Source organism: Mycteria americana, chromosome 2 (genome assembly GCF_035582795.1).
Source record: "Mycteria americana isolate JAX WOST 10 ecotype Jacksonville Zoo and Gardens chromosome 2, USCA_MyAme_1.0, whole genome shotgun sequence".
Taxonomy (NCBI): domain Eukaryota; kingdom Metazoa; phylum Chordata; class Aves; order Ciconiiformes; family Ciconiidae; genus Mycteria; species Mycteria americana.
The window spans coordinates 37,897,846-37,913,146 of record NC_134366.1 but is presented as its reverse complement, the minus strand read 5'-3'; the positions used below and the strand labels follow the sequence as shown (position 1 = coordinate 37,913,146).

The 15,301-nt window shown below is 36.9% G+C and overlaps 1 protein-coding gene across 1 annotated transcript in view; it reads left to right on the top strand.

Annotated features, from left to right (window-relative positions):
• The window catches only part of SKAP2 (src kinase associated phosphoprotein 2), a 122,285-nt gene that overhangs the window by 75,370 nt on the left and 31,614 nt on the right, over positions 1–15,301 (top strand). The window contains exons 7-9 of the mRNA XM_075493034.1: positions 6,500–6,624; positions 7,534–7,597; positions 7,973–8,077. Of these exons, the coding sequence (XP_075349149.1) occupies positions 6,500–6,624; positions 7,534–7,597; positions 7,973–8,077 (294 nt within the window). The remainder of the gene's footprint in view (positions 1–6,499; positions 6,625–7,533; positions 7,598–7,972; positions 8,078–15,301) is intronic.

Here is a 15,301-nt window from a genome sequence, read left to right as displayed (position 1 = left end):
AAATTGCTGCCACCTGCTGAATCGTTGGGATGGCATCTGTCTAAACTATGCCGGTCTGTCCTCGCCTGTGCAGTGTCTGCAGATGTTTTATATCAGCTGGGCCCTGGTTTCTGACAGGTTCCAGGACTGATTCACACAACAGGAAAATTCCCCCTCGTTGATGTGAACCCAGTTTGAAGAGAGACAAGGGAGAGGGGGAATTCCATACATGCTCAGTCCTGCTGCCTGCATCACTTTTAATGCCTGCTAGTGCCTGTGTGTTGTGGGACGTAATGCAGAGAGGCAGCAGGGATTTCTAGGTCCTGCTTGGCTTGCTTTGCGTTGTGTATGTTTTTAAAACCAGACACGTAGGTGAATAATCTGTGAAGGATATTTTGTGTCTGGTGCAGGGTGTATTTTGTTGGCCAAGGTTTGATTTTCACGCTTAAATATCAGCATAAATGTAACTGAATGCTAAATGTGAGGCTATAGGATGCCTTTTTATTAGGTTGTGTAGAGTTGTTGTTTCCCAAAACACTTCTAATTCCTCTGATTTCTCCTTTTTTCATTGGGAAACCAAGAAGAAGTATGGAAGTGTATAAATCTCACAAACACATGTAACTAAAAGTTTCAGAACCATTTATTCAGACCTGACTGATGAAAAATATGAGGCCTAGTCCAGGAGAGTATAGCACAAGCTAAAGCCTGTGAAAATACAGTAAATGACTGTGTATTTGCGTATGTCTTCATGTTTACCTAAGAGATTACAAGCATCCTTTTAACAGTTGTGATGCTTGCAGGCTAAAGAATCTTGTTTCCCTGTTTCCTCCTCTGTTTTCTCGTACGTTTGGTGCAGTATTGGATAGGGAAACAATGCTATTTATCCCTGCAATAGAGACAGGTCTAAGTGAATAATTTGCATCTTTTTTCCCTGATCAATGATATGTGGAGTAGATGGAGGAACAAGGCTTGAAGGTTTGACCTAATTAATTACATGACAGACATAGGTATTGCAGGAAGCATGTGTATATATGTGTGTGTATATACATGGGCCAGCATGTGGCCCACAACATTGCAGAGAAGCATGTTCAAATGTCAAAGCTGGCTTGGATTTCCAGAAGCTTGCCTGGTCCTTTTCATAGTCTTTCCTTCTCTTTTCTTTGCTTCCATGGAGTTGCATCTTGAGTTGGGTACCCTGTTTGCATATCGTTTTGCTGTACGATCTCTGGCAGTTCCTGTGTACTCAGGCACCTAGGTGGTATGGCTAACCTTTCAGACCTCAAAGTGCCTGTGATGAAGGAAAGTTAATTTGTTGCTTTATAAATGAATGAATTAATGGCTTCATTACTTCTTCCCCACTAGGCCACCATGTTATATGCCCTTCTGTCTCAGCAAACTGGAGAGATCAGCTAAATGTTTAGCAAGACAGTAATTGATAACATCATGGTAATTTTTTCCCCTGTTAATGGGCAGTAAAAATTTATTTTCATTTTTATAATTTGAAAATGGTATCTGCCTGCCTGCCAGTAATATGATGTTGAAGAGGGGGATAATTCAGAGGCTTTTAGAAAAGTCCGAGTTGTCTTTTTTCTTTTTTTCTTTTTAAAATATTTTTAACATGGACATGAAAATTTTGGGTTTCTCTGAATAGTAAGATAGTGAGGGCCAGGCCAATGGATGGACTACTTCTATTTGTGCAAAAGAGGATTTTTTTTTTTTTTTTAATTTTTTATTTTTTAACAACTTTGTGACTGAACAATATTAAGGGAGAGGGAAGCCTAGTTAGAGTTGCATTTGCAAATCTGTCCTAGTGACCCACCTAACCAGGCTACTGGAATTTCTGCCACATGCTAAGCTTGCAAATTTCTCCTTCTAGGAGTGAGGAAAGATACACAAACCCAATGGAAAGCTGTTGAACTATCATTTTGCTTTTAGCTCCTTCTCTTAGTCCTCCCTCTCTGAACAACCACATAGGAAAGGCAAAAATCCTTGTTTAGTTTAGACTTCACTTTTGACAGAATCCATAATTGAAATCTGCAGGAATTGTGAATGTTCAATAGGACTTTGTGGTAGCAGGGTGATTGCAATCAAAGGCATCTATCTAACGAGTACTGAATTTTCTGCTATGAGAATGTTAAATTCAGACCTCAGGAGGCACACTTGCCATTAATAGTGCGTTATTTAAAAAATAACTATTGAGTATAAGCAAACTGAATATAAACAAACTGGTGCCCTAAATAGTGTGTTTCAATCATTGCCTCCATTTCTTCATTTTTAAAATTTAGATTTCTCAGAGGACTAGATTAAAGGAAAGAAGGGAAAAAAAAAAAAGTCGATTGCATTTCAGATGTGCTATCTAAAAGGGAAGAACTCCTATGCATGCATTTGGAAAGGACTGTTCCAAAAGCTGGAAAAGGAATTACCCATTTTGGAGATACTGACACTTACTATTTTTAGAAAGGAGACATCCTGCATATGGAAGAGTGTGTGAAACTACATTTAGCATGAAGCCATGTAAACCATAAGATCTTACAAGCTCCTAATTTCAAGATGAAGAGAGTTAAATTATAGATTCTAATAGTATCTATAAATACTTTATCACTCTCTGAAATCTTTCTGTTTGCCTTTGTTCCTTATGCCTTTCTCTGTAACTTCTTTCCTTTCTACTATCTGAGTCCTCTCCGTTCTTCAGAATGCACTAATTCTTTTTACACGTGCTAATAATATGGGCACATCGCCTTAGGCCTCAAATTTACAACCCAATCATTTCAAGACCCTGTTGAAGGCTTACCCTTCTTTGTTTTAAAAGTTCCCATGGACTCAGTTATGCAAGGTTACTTCAAAGCCCTTTTTCTCTGCTTCCCTTGAGACTTTTTTTCCCCAATATAATATTGGCGCTGTTTCCGTTGTTAACAACATTTCACTATTTTTAGGATGAATTAAGTTTATATGTAAGAAAAATGTTTAAAGTGGCTCTCAAATTTCATTCAGATCTGTATTTTCTGTATTTTCTCTATTTTGAATATAGCCCCCCATATTTATTTCTCTCAAATATCTGTGTACTAGTTTTGACTTTTTTTTTTTAAACTTAGTGCCTGACTCTCCACTCTGTTATATTAGCTTTTTACAATTCTAAATTCCTGATGCAAAATGATCTACACAGACCCAGATTTATTTTTCTGTTGTGTGCCTGCTCTGGGGAGAAGGGAAGAGGAAGAGAAGGATATGAGACTAAAGAACAGCTTATTCTGAAATGAGATTTGACCTAATTGTGGAACAACTTATGCTTGATGATGATGTTCACAATTCTTTTCGTTTTACAAGACTGATAGTATTATACCTTTGCAATTCTGTTCTCTGTTGTTCTGGGACAGCTTAAGGGTTTCCCGTTGTTGAATTGCAAAGCCCTATCTTGAGAAAATAAGAGGCAGCAAGAATGTTACTATTCTTTAGAGAAGTGTGTTCCATCTGCATGTCTCTCCCTAGTTCCTCCTAAATATGCTGCTGTATTCCTGCCTAGGCAAAACTTCGGTTCTGATTTGGGGGTTCAAAATGAAAGTGAAATCTTTGTAATGTAAATGTGCTTCCTGAAGCTACCTTTAAGGCTCCCACCATAAAACCCAACTATATCTAATTTTAAGTCTCCAAATAAAATCTTTAAGTCTTCAAAGTTTTTAAACATCAAAAACTGTTTAAATCTCCCTAAAGCACAGTCTCCAGAAAATATTTCTGATGTAAACAATATAACTCTGAATGTGAAAGTTCACAGAAGTCACTGCGGCACTAAGTTCACATGGCAGATTTAAACTGAAACCCCAAGTCTGTCTGCACACCTATTTAGCTGCAAGCCTTTGCTGATAAATGAAGTCGAGATGATCGTTGAGTCTGATCACGAGATGGCCTTGCCTTCAAGCCCACACCTGACTACTGTGCCTGGACAAACAGGTACCATGGGCCGTGGTTTGCTCCACAGTGATCAGGTACTGGGGTTGGTCTCCAGTCCTACCTGGAAAGGTGTATTCTGCAAGAGCAACTGGGATTTGTAGACCTCTGTTGCTTGTCACCATCAGAGCATGCAGCTGAGCTATAGCTGACCTGTGTCCTGCCATTCTGTATTTGTGGAGCCATTTCTCAGGACATACTAGGTCTTATCTGGCTTGCTGCCACAGGGAGTGTGAATGCATACTGAGAGCCTTTCTCTCAGCTTTAACGGGTTCTGGGTCAGGGCTGTGAAGTGTCTCATTGTCTTAAAATTCCCTCATGGTCAACATTTTAAGCATATGCGTAAGGCTACACTGGGCTTTAAACAGAGGTACTTTACTGCACGGATAATTAGAAGCAAAAGTAGCGACGCTATGACTAGTCTGTTGCTATAAAGGTCAGTGAAAGAATTCAATAGCAAAGGATATATATTTTTTTGGTGGTGCATACAGGTAATTTTCATTAGCACTGGAACGGCGTGTTCAAAGAGATAAGACAAAGACAGTATAAACAATAAGACAATCAAATGCAATATGGATACCATGCACTGTGTTCCCCTTCCAGTGCAAAGTATAGCATCTTTCTGTTTTAACTATAATGCTTTTTGAAAGAACAAGTACCAGTACAGAGATCATCTGAGATTAGCTCTGTAAAACTGTATTACCATAAAAGGGATCATCTATGTCACAGAGAAGCAGTCTCAGAAATAATCCAAGAGACTAAATTTAAATACTTGCCTCATTTTTATCTTGACAAAATGTTTTTACCTTTTGAACCTGGTGTTTGTTTATTCTGTCTGTGTGCTCCTGTCTTCTTGGGTTTTGATAAACCTCCAGCATGGGAGAGTGAGAAATTAATGTGTTTCACTTCATCTTCTCCCTGAGGTCACAAGTGAGGGAACAATAAAATTTCTAGGCAGAAATGAATTTCATTAAAAGGGGACCTAGTTAACCTATTGCAAGTTATTATTTCTAATATCTGCCTTGGTGCAATTCCATGAATTTTGCATGTGTGCTGTTTGATATAGAGGTGGAGGATTGAGCAAATATAAAATAGTAGTACTGTATCATTAGTACTTAATAAAGACATACTAAAACTTACTGTGAGGGAAGGGCCTAGAAGAGAAAATAGAACAGTACCCTGGATTTTCTCATATAATTGTGTTATTTGGTATTTACTTGCCCCAGGTGAGAGTTCATAAAAAGGTGGAAGGACAAAGAATTTGTGTCTATGTGCACGTAAGATTACTAGCAAGAATGTTTGTACGGTGACTGCCCTTACATCTGTTGATGTTCATGTTGCTGTGTTAGCCAGTTTTTGCCCTCTCAGGAGCGGAAAAAAGATTTGCTTTCCTATTAATATCCAGAAAGATGACAAAATTATGTTGAAAACTGTAGTTTTCCCTGTTTTATCTACTGTAGAAGTTTCTCCTTTTGTTGACAAACATAAGCAATGGATGCTCGATTTGCACGTAAGTTCTGTTCAGCAATACTTAAAGTAGTTTTGCTGTTGTGCCTGATGCTTATTGTTAATTAATGCTTTTCTCTACTGTGGAAAAAACCCACACTTAATGGCATTTTCTTTCATTTGCAACTGCACTTTGTTCTTTTTTTTCCTGAGCAAAATGCGACTGATGACGCCTATCTTCACTTGAATGCTACACTGTGATCTACAGAAATTGCAAAACTGATTTACTTATTTGGTTTGTTTTTAATATCCACCAAAACATGCCAGAGCACATAAAATCAGATGTAAGGTTTGGTCTGAAGAGCTCAGACGGAGCACACAGGTGCCACTTGCCCAACATGCAGTATATTTAAACTCAAGCCTATTCTAAGTGATATTTTTATAAACCAGAACCTTTGAAAAGTTGAGTTGTCTTTAAAACAACCACATGGCTCTACACAATAAACTGTGGTAGGGCTTAGTACTTTTATTAGATAATTAAACATTTGCTGTGCTGAGAGAAATGCTGTTGGAACACACGCCTGAATTTATAACAAAATTCATTCTGTATTTCTGCCATGTGGAAAGGAGGCACATCTGGGAGTGGGTGGGAGAATGTGAAGAGAAGCTTTTCCAATTGCTTAAAAAGGAGTTGGAAGTTTTTTTTTTTAGTGAAGTGGTTAGTTTAGGAGGGAGCTCAGCAAGTTCTGAGATAGACAGGTTTTCCCATTGGTTTACTGAACCTGAAAGAGACACTGATTTATAGGAAGTGTGTCTTGCAAGTTCCAGTTCTTGACTTTCCCTAGATACAAGTGTCATAACATGCACTTCTTACTAAATAAGACCACCATCTGCAAACATCCCCCTGTGGAATTCCTTAGGCATCCTACAGAAAAATGTACTTTTGTGTACATCTTCCTTTAAAATAAAGCTTTATCTCCAGAAGCATCACCTAATCATTTTGGTAAAAACCTCCCTGTTCTTTGTAAAATTCATGAAATAGAAAACAAAATCTGAATAAACGATAACCTGCTGAGCCACTTACATTCACTGTTGTAAATGAAGCTCTAACTTTGTTTTTTATCTCCAATAGACAAACAACAGAAAGGTGAATTTGCCTTAGAGGGCTACACCATCAGAATGAATAATAGCCTCCGGAAGGATTCAAAGAAAGATTGCTGTTTTGAAATCTCTGCTCCTGATAAGCGCATTTATCAGGTTGGACTTTTTTATGTTGACTTGAAATTAAATTGATAAAGCCGTTACAATTCCAGTTACTGAATTAACATTTCAGTAGAACAACTTTCACTGACATCTTAATGAAAAAAGGAAACCCTCGCTTGCTTATATTGCATATTCATATATCAGGAAAAAAAAATCTGATTTAAAATATGTATGTATGTGTTCAAATATTATCTTTTTGGACAAGAGCAAGGAAATCTGTCATCTTTATCTATTGGTCTTTTCAATGTTAGCATTTTAATATCTATTGTATAGTATGTCTGTGTGATTTCTTGGATGAATTAAATAGTAAAAAAAAAAAGTTAAAATATATATCAGTGTTAAATACATATTGTATTGGTCACGGCTTTGCAAGGAAAATCTACGTAAAGGCACATATCAGCTGTGCAATTCAGAGATCTATCAGCTAGACATCAATATGGAATGTAAGTTTAATAAGTTTTAAATATCTGAGATTGCAGTTGAAAGCCAGTTAATTAAGCTGTCAGGTAGTGTGTTGGAGTCTGACAAGAACGTTTTTAAGAAAACTGTACCCAGCAGTCTAAAGAAATTCATGGGTGTCTTCTAATTGTCAAGGGCAAATTTTGTTCATCAGTTCTGGCTTTGACATTGATGAAGAGAAGCAGCTTTTTTCTGCACAGCTGCCAGCTGCTGATCAGAGTTTCAAATCCATCATCCTCTCTTTCAATTACGTAAATTTGTCAAAATTAGCTGTACATTATAAGAAGCATCCTTGCAAGAAAAGTACCAGAAGACATGAAAAGAATTACTAATGGTTTCTTGAGGAAGTGACGAGAATGCTACAGTCCCTCTTTTTTATTGCTAATGAAATTGTAGTTGTGTTTTTGTCATTACTGCTAGTAGTTATTAATAAACGTTTAATAGTTTACAGCTGCCACTCCCAAAGAAGCAGAGGAATGGGTACAGCAAGTCAAATTTGTAATTCAAGGTAAGCCAGCCAGTAGAGCAGTAGCCTTTATTGCCAATACTGCTTAGTGATGGTAGTTCTGTTCATTAACATATCTGTCACGTTTGTATATCTAGTATTCCCACTTGTCCAAGTTTTGAATAGCAAGTCCTAGTTCTCAATCATGTTGTAGCTTTTACATGACTTTTCTCCTTTTGCAAGATTTTTGCTTTTTTCCAAGCAAAAAGCTTTTTTATTTGGCTTGAAAGCTCTTCCTTATGAACACTGTAAGAAAATAAGCAGAATCTACTGTAAGCACCAGCTCATAGAAGATGAATTGTGTTTTCATTTTGCATAAATTTCTGCTTCGGCATTCTTTTCTAGTAAATGTTAACTTTTTAAACTGCTGTTACGTAGATATGGAATCTAATACTATTCCTGAGGAGGAGGAAGAGGAATACGACGATGTTGGGCAAGTGAGCAGTGAACCACTAGATGATAGCATTTATGAAGAAGTTAAAGGTATTGTTGAGATTTTTTACTTCATGACTTGTGATCATTTTGTCTTCTCTACTTCTAGTTTGATAACTCTGGCTAAAAGTAAACGAGTAACGTAACCTGATGAATAAGATACTTCCAGATTTTAAGTTTTGCTATGACATTGAAAAAATAATGTGTCTTAAACCAGGTCTGAGTGAGAACAGTTCAGTTTTCTTTAGCAGGGGCATCAAAATAGTGCAGAATGTGTAAAAGTGGTCTCACGGGACTTTTGGCTCATTAGCATTCTCTGGTACGCAATTTTTTTTTTAATTAAAAAATTGACTTGCCTTACAGCTTTTTACACCAACTTGCCCATCATTTTTTTTCTTTATTCATTTTGGCATTTGTATTAAGCAGAAGTTCACTATCACTCCATATGTTATCAGCTGCTGCCTAATACATGATATTATAATCCTGCAAGAAAGCAATGTGTTGGTTTGAAAGGGCTCTGGAGATGGACTGTAAATAAAGGCAACATGAGTATTGACATTGTTTTCTTTCATATCTTCCAGCATGACTATGATTATACAGAAACTTTTTACTGTGGACTTTCTGATGTGGTCAAATGATTATGCCTCTAGATGTCCAAGTGCATCTATCAGATGGCAAAACAAAAGGAAAAGAGCTTGGCAAAAGCTCTTGGAGTTGATTATAGACATTCAAGTATTAGGAGAAAGGTGGTTGTTCTTGATTATATTTTAAGAAGCTATGAAAAAATCAATTTTTCAGTTACTGTTAGTTTAAAAATGATATTTTAAAGTGGTATGACAATTATCACTTTGTATGAAATAATGTTCTGCACCGCTTGCTGTTTGGGACAGTGCAATTATCAGCAAAAACTTGAGAGGAAAAATTAGTCATGTCACATGATGCTGACTAACTTTATGTATCTGTTAGGTTGAATATTCTGACCATTGGAGAAAAGAACATTTTATAGTATGCCTTGGTTTTCATTTTAAGGTCATTTCAGTGAACCAAGGGAGCAGAGAACATGAGTGACTGGTGAAAGTGATTATCATAAAATTGTAAAATTGTAGCAGCACTCGATTCTTTAAGAGCTGGTTTTTTTGGTTCCAATTCTTTGAATTGCACCTAGACTACTTCAGCACAGAATACATGTTCTGCTGAAATGGGGTGCAGTGTGTCATGCATGCTGAAAAACTCTTCTGCAGTGAATATAAAAACTACATTACAGGGCTTAATCTTATAGCTAGAGGATACAGCCAAACCTTATTGCAATGCTTTTTGGGTGCTCAGGCTCTTACAGAAGGTGATCTTGTATGCTTCCCTGTGCTTTTGTTAAAGAAGCTCTAGAGGTATCCTAGGATAAATTACTCTTTTCTGAGCTTCACTTATCTTACCTGTTCATTTGAATCTCAAACAGTAAGTAGATCTGGAGCAGTAACACATACAATATTGGTAGAGGGCCAGTAGTTAATATATGCCTTGAGTTCTTCGCTTTGAGTTCTGTCTTCAGAGAATTGCTGCCTTGGTATGATTCTGCAAGCATTTAGAGTATTTTCACTTATGTCCCATTTTTATGTCAGTTTTCCAGGAACTGTTGTCTCCTAATATGGCTAATAAATCTGAAATGTAACAGAACAGTTGCCACAAAGAAGGATAGCTCTTCTGTTATTCAAGAAATCTAGTTTCAGTTTTAGTTAAATGAATTTCTTTCCCCATGATCTTGGAGTGGTGCTTCATTTCCATCTTATCAAGTAGGGATTATCTTTCTTTATCTCATGCTTTCTCAGTCTCATTCATTTGACTTGTAAACTTTTCAGGAAGGACCATCTTACTTTGTACAGTGGAGCTCTTAATTTTGGCTGTGGTGTGTTGGCATAACTAAAGTAAAAATAATGCATAAGTTTGCAATAGATTTTAGGTTATTAAAGTGTCTTTTTCTCTTCCATAAACATGCTTTAATAGTAATTTGCTTACACGGAATTAAAAACTTATGGCTCTGATGTCTTAGAGCAGTCCTCCTTTATCCATAGCATATTGAAGAGTATTAGATGAAGTGCTAGTTGACAAACCTCACAGGAGTAGGCCTTATTTGGTTCTTGTATAGCTGTTCATCTGAACTTGATGGTAAAAAAGCATACTCCACTTTGGTCTTATCTGCCTTAATTAGGCCTGATTGGTTGCATTTAATTCCAGTTGGCTGCCCTTTCTGTTTTCCCAGGTAAGTGAATTACTCTTTCTTCCTTTCATGGTCAAAGGGTGGAGCATCATTATCCCTGCTGTTACCTGGCTTAATAATACAGACCAAATGAGGAATTCTGAAGTCGTGTTGAGAGCACAGAATACAAGAATTATTTGTACAGCCCAAAAGCTATGCTAAGCTCTGGAGTGCAGAAGACAAATATGCTAGATCCCTGTGAAGAGGGAGAAGAAATTAATCTTCACTTTGTTTTTATCCTCAAAGCATCTTGATGTTAGGGGCTTCTGATCTGCTGTTTCTGCAGATCCATTAGCTTTATAAATACTGAATTTCAGGTACACAGCTCATTGTACTTTGTTATTATTTATTTGACTATAATTTGCAATTTCTCAAGTAAGTAAAATTTTGCATTTCTGTGGTTCTCCAGTGTTTTTTATGTCAGCATTTCAGAAGCAAATTAAGCCAGTTCATGATGCAGTCCATTTTGTAATATTGGGTTGGTGTTTGAATAAAGAGTGTTTGGATTAAAAAGAGGATATGGAAATTTTTGCACAGTTTTGAAAATTGGGAATTTTGGAGAACTGTTGCAGAACTGACTGATGCTGTATTCTCTAGCTATCACATTGCTTAGCTATTTTTTTCCCCAGCTTGTGGCAGGAGACAGTGTAGATGAATTTTCCAGGCCGGAGCTGAATAGCTTCAAACCAGTATCCAAAATGGTAACAGTCTATTAGCCTATTAAAAGCATCGATTTCAGTGGAATTCAATTTGTACTGTCTGCTGGCAGGAGGAGTGGGTCTGCTGATAGTTGGGGGGGTGGGTACAAAGAGAGGTGGGAAAATTAATCTTTTGATCTGTTAAGTCACTTTCTCCTTTAATAGCACATACAAGTTCATATTTACCATAGAAGCATCATTTTCCTGGTTCTCAGTATTAGTCACTGTTTTACTGTGGTTGTTCAGATAGAGTAAAAAAATGTCAGAACTGCCAAAGATTTCCCAACTTGTAAAACCTTCCTTGCAAGATTCTTCAGGAAGAGAAAGCTTTATACTGTCTTCAACAAACTAAGCTTTTGTCTTTTTGTTTTTTAATAAAAACACAGAGGAAAACTTGGTTAAGCAAAATTAAAAATATTGCAAATAAAGGCCCATTTTTGCTCAATTAGCTACTTATTTTTTACCTTAGTACTCTCTATATAATTTTGCAGTCCACAGATGGATATTATAAGCTGTAACATAAAATAACTTCTAAAACTCTAGTATTAAATAACAGTGTGCTTGTGTAGAGCTACCTAGATGCATACAGTTTCTAGCTTAGTGGTGTTTTAAACAATGGAGTTGTCCTTGTCAGAAGAGAGAACACTTGCCAGCTTTAAAGATGTCATCTGCTACAGCCCTTGCAGACCAAATTTTTTTATTAACTCAGGGTTTCAGTGACACAATTTTTAAGGGCCTTCAGTATTGTCTTCTGTGGTTTCACATCTGTATGGAGCACATACCCAAAACTGCAATGCTAACTACTGCCTGCCACCTTGATCCTTTCTACAACCTCAGCTCAGTGTTTGTACTGTCTACAATGCTCTTGCACAATAGGAGAAAGGATGTGTTAATCTAAGCTAACGTACTTATCTTAATTTTCAGTCTTGGGTTGTCTTTTTTTCTTCTGTTCTCTTTGTGCTCACAAACTTGCATTATAGCAGTAATTTCCATGGCGTACAGTATAGCTTCCATTAAAATGTTTCTAAAGATAAGGTTTGATTCTTACTTTGGTGCTTAGTTGGTGCATGGAGATAAAAAGCTGCCCTTACAGAATAGGTAAGGTTGGAAATCCTGAAGCAATGTGATGTGACACAAGGCTGGCATTGTTGGCTTTGTGCCATCTCTTCTTAGCCTGTCCACAACACAAAGAGCTTTTGGGTGAGAGAGAGGTAAGGGCAGTGAAATTCAGTGCTGTGGTGATTTCTAGCTGGGGGAACTGCTGTGGAGAACTAACCCAGCCAACACAACTTGCATCAGTTCTTAGTATGTTGTAAATTGAATTTTGGGATTGATTCAGTCTCTGATTGGGCCAAGGATCATGGTCAAGCCCAGGTATCTGGCCAATAGTTCTGTTTTGCACTGTAGTTGGAAGCTTAGCTAGGGAAACTGTAACCAGGACAAAGCTCAGGGAAAGGTAAGAAATGTCTTAAGTTTTATACAACAGGAAGTGTTCTACGCAAAGAAACACTTTTTAATTTGTTTACTTATTTTAAACAATGTCTTTTAAATAGTTTTAAAATTATACTAATGTTGTTTCAGAAATTATTTCTGACATTGTGCATGAGGTAGGGAATGATCATCCATCCTGTCTCAGTCTCACAGTTGTCTCTTTAAGCAGTTTTGTCATCTTAATTTTTTCTAACAGTTAACCTCTGCAGTTAAGCAGCATAACTTAATACCATCCTCATCCTCTCTTTTTGCTGGATTGCTTGAGCTTTGAAAAGGCAAATTGTTTTTATGATGTTGTACCCCTTTCATGAGCGTGGAGGGGGGAAAAAACCCCGTGATCTCTGGTTTACCTCTTCTTGGGAAGAAGGAAGTAATGATTATGTAATGGAGTTTGAGTGTAAGTTTGGTCTGTCACTCATGAACACCGACTCATAGCAAATATTTGCGTTCTCAAAATGTAGGGTCAGATGTATTGACTTTTTGGCACTAGAAGTGAAGATTTCACAGCACTGTGTTAATGAAAATGCCTTTTCAGCAGACCTTTGCTTATTTTAGACTTTTCAATATATCACAGTCAGGGTCTGTGGGCCCAACATAGCGTTTGGTGTCAGCAGTCCCAGTTGTGGATTACACCTGCATAATCATTTCCTAAAACCAGTAAGCTAAAATGAAGAAACTTAATTGGTCATTGTAAACCAGAGCAGTAGCTTGAAGACAGCAGAGACACAGGTGATTATGGAATCTGAGACATTACTTGTGATCATTGCTGTTAAGTCAATATATTTTATATCCTGGTATATTGTCCAAATTCCTCCCAAGATTTGTTGCTTGCCTCAAGTAGTTAGGGAATTCTTTACTTCTTGTCCATAGAAGTTGTATATAATGCTGATGTGCTATCAATTTTTTATTTTTATTTTTTCCACAGAAAGAATTCTAAGTGCTTTTAATTAGTAAATGAAATGCTTTCAAAGTATAAAGTGTAAGTGGGGTCTGGAATACTTGAAGCTGAAAAGACCAGATGTAAGATCAGCATTTTTGAGGACAGTACTAAAGATAAGTTTCCAAAGTAATTACTGAAAGTGTTTTGAATAATTTCCATTAAAACGTCTTTCAGATTCAAGAACACAGCAAGGGATTTTTTTCCTTTTAAAGTACTGAGGCTAGGTCATCCTTCAAAACAATTTTTTCAAAGATTGGATCTCAGTGTTGTTAAGAAATTAATATTTTTCACTTGTTTAGCCATTGCTTTATTTTTATATATGGAGTATTTTTGCCCATAATATCTTGCGGATAGGTGGAGTACCAGAATAAGGAGAAGAGAATGCTACAGGGCTTACTCAGTTCCCTGTAAATCAAAAGTAATTAAAATAATACAAGAGCAGTGAAAAGCAGATGTAAATTAGCTTTTGGTGTCAAGGAATAGTAAAGATTTTTTTTCTGTCCAAGATGTGTGGTTTAGTTGTCTTGATCACTGGGGTTTGGGGTCTACTAAGTGTCTTTGATTATATGCCAGACATGGAAATCATTGAAAAACAACCTCTTTCAACTGTATATTGCTGAATCCCAACTGCTATGATGAAATGGAGCTGTGTCTGAATTTCTCTGTCACTCTGGGTTTTGAGGCAGTATGCTTACGGGATTTATGTGTACCTTGGAGTGTCCTTCAGCTCTAGTACTAAATGCTCACAAGACATGAGTTATGAATCCAACTTTTTGTATTTAAAGACATTGCATCCAGAAGGTGGTTAGGAACTTGATACCTGGACCTCGGCTTTTGTTTGCCACAGGAGCTTGGGCTTTATCTTCAATTAATGTAATCCTACATCTAAAGAGGGAACCTTTTTTTCTATTGATGTTAGGTGTCAGTGATGGAAGAGGAGGTAAGACAATCTGGTGTAGCTGAAAAGAATGAGATGTCTATGGATTGGGAAGTGCCAAGTCTTTGGGAGGAAAAATGAGGTTCACAGGCTCTTCTGTGTTTCTTGTAAAGTGAATATAAAGTGGTGGTCTGTGAGGAACAGGTGGCCCATAGCTGTCAGGATGCCTACTGTCCATGATGCATTTCAACCCCTGGCCCCCCATCACATGCACGCTCACAAACGTGCAAGTGAGGAGGCCAATAAAAATGGAATAATAACTGAGCATTCATATTTAGTCCGATTTGCATGTGAGGGGTATATTCATTGGTTGGACTTGGGGTGGGGTTGTCTACTGAGATATACTCTTTTAAGAGAGTATTTATTTGGCAATGTACTTTTCCTGCAGAAAATTTGGTCAGCTATGAAATTCAAAACAGTTAATTACAATTTCTACAGTAAATGGAAAATGTGTGCTGTTAAGTTTAGGCATTTGTTCTTCTCTCTTTGAACTGCATGCAAGACTTCATAGTTCTCAGACATTTAACTTCATAGGTTTCAGAGTTTGCAAGTGGAGAAAATAGAAGCAACCTTCCTGAAGTTGTCAACTGTTATAATAAATTCAGTTCATGTTGGAAAGCTGTGTTTATCAAAGTCTTGGGTTATCAAAGGCTGAATTTTATTTCTGTATTTCAGAGTTTAAAAAAAAAAAAAAGAAAAATACCCTAAAGCCCAGTCAGACATCCCCCCTCCAATAAACCAAGAATAGATTGTTAAATCTGCATTGTCTATTGGCATTTTGAAGCTTGTTTACTTAAAATTAGAAGGCACAACTTAATAATATCTAAAAAGGAAGTATTTTTAATCATGCAGTTTTATGTTTAAAGAACTCTTTCAAAAACTAATTAACGCACAACTCATTGAAAGGAATTTACTTATTGAAATAAGGTATTTTATTGCAAGTACTGATAATTTTCTG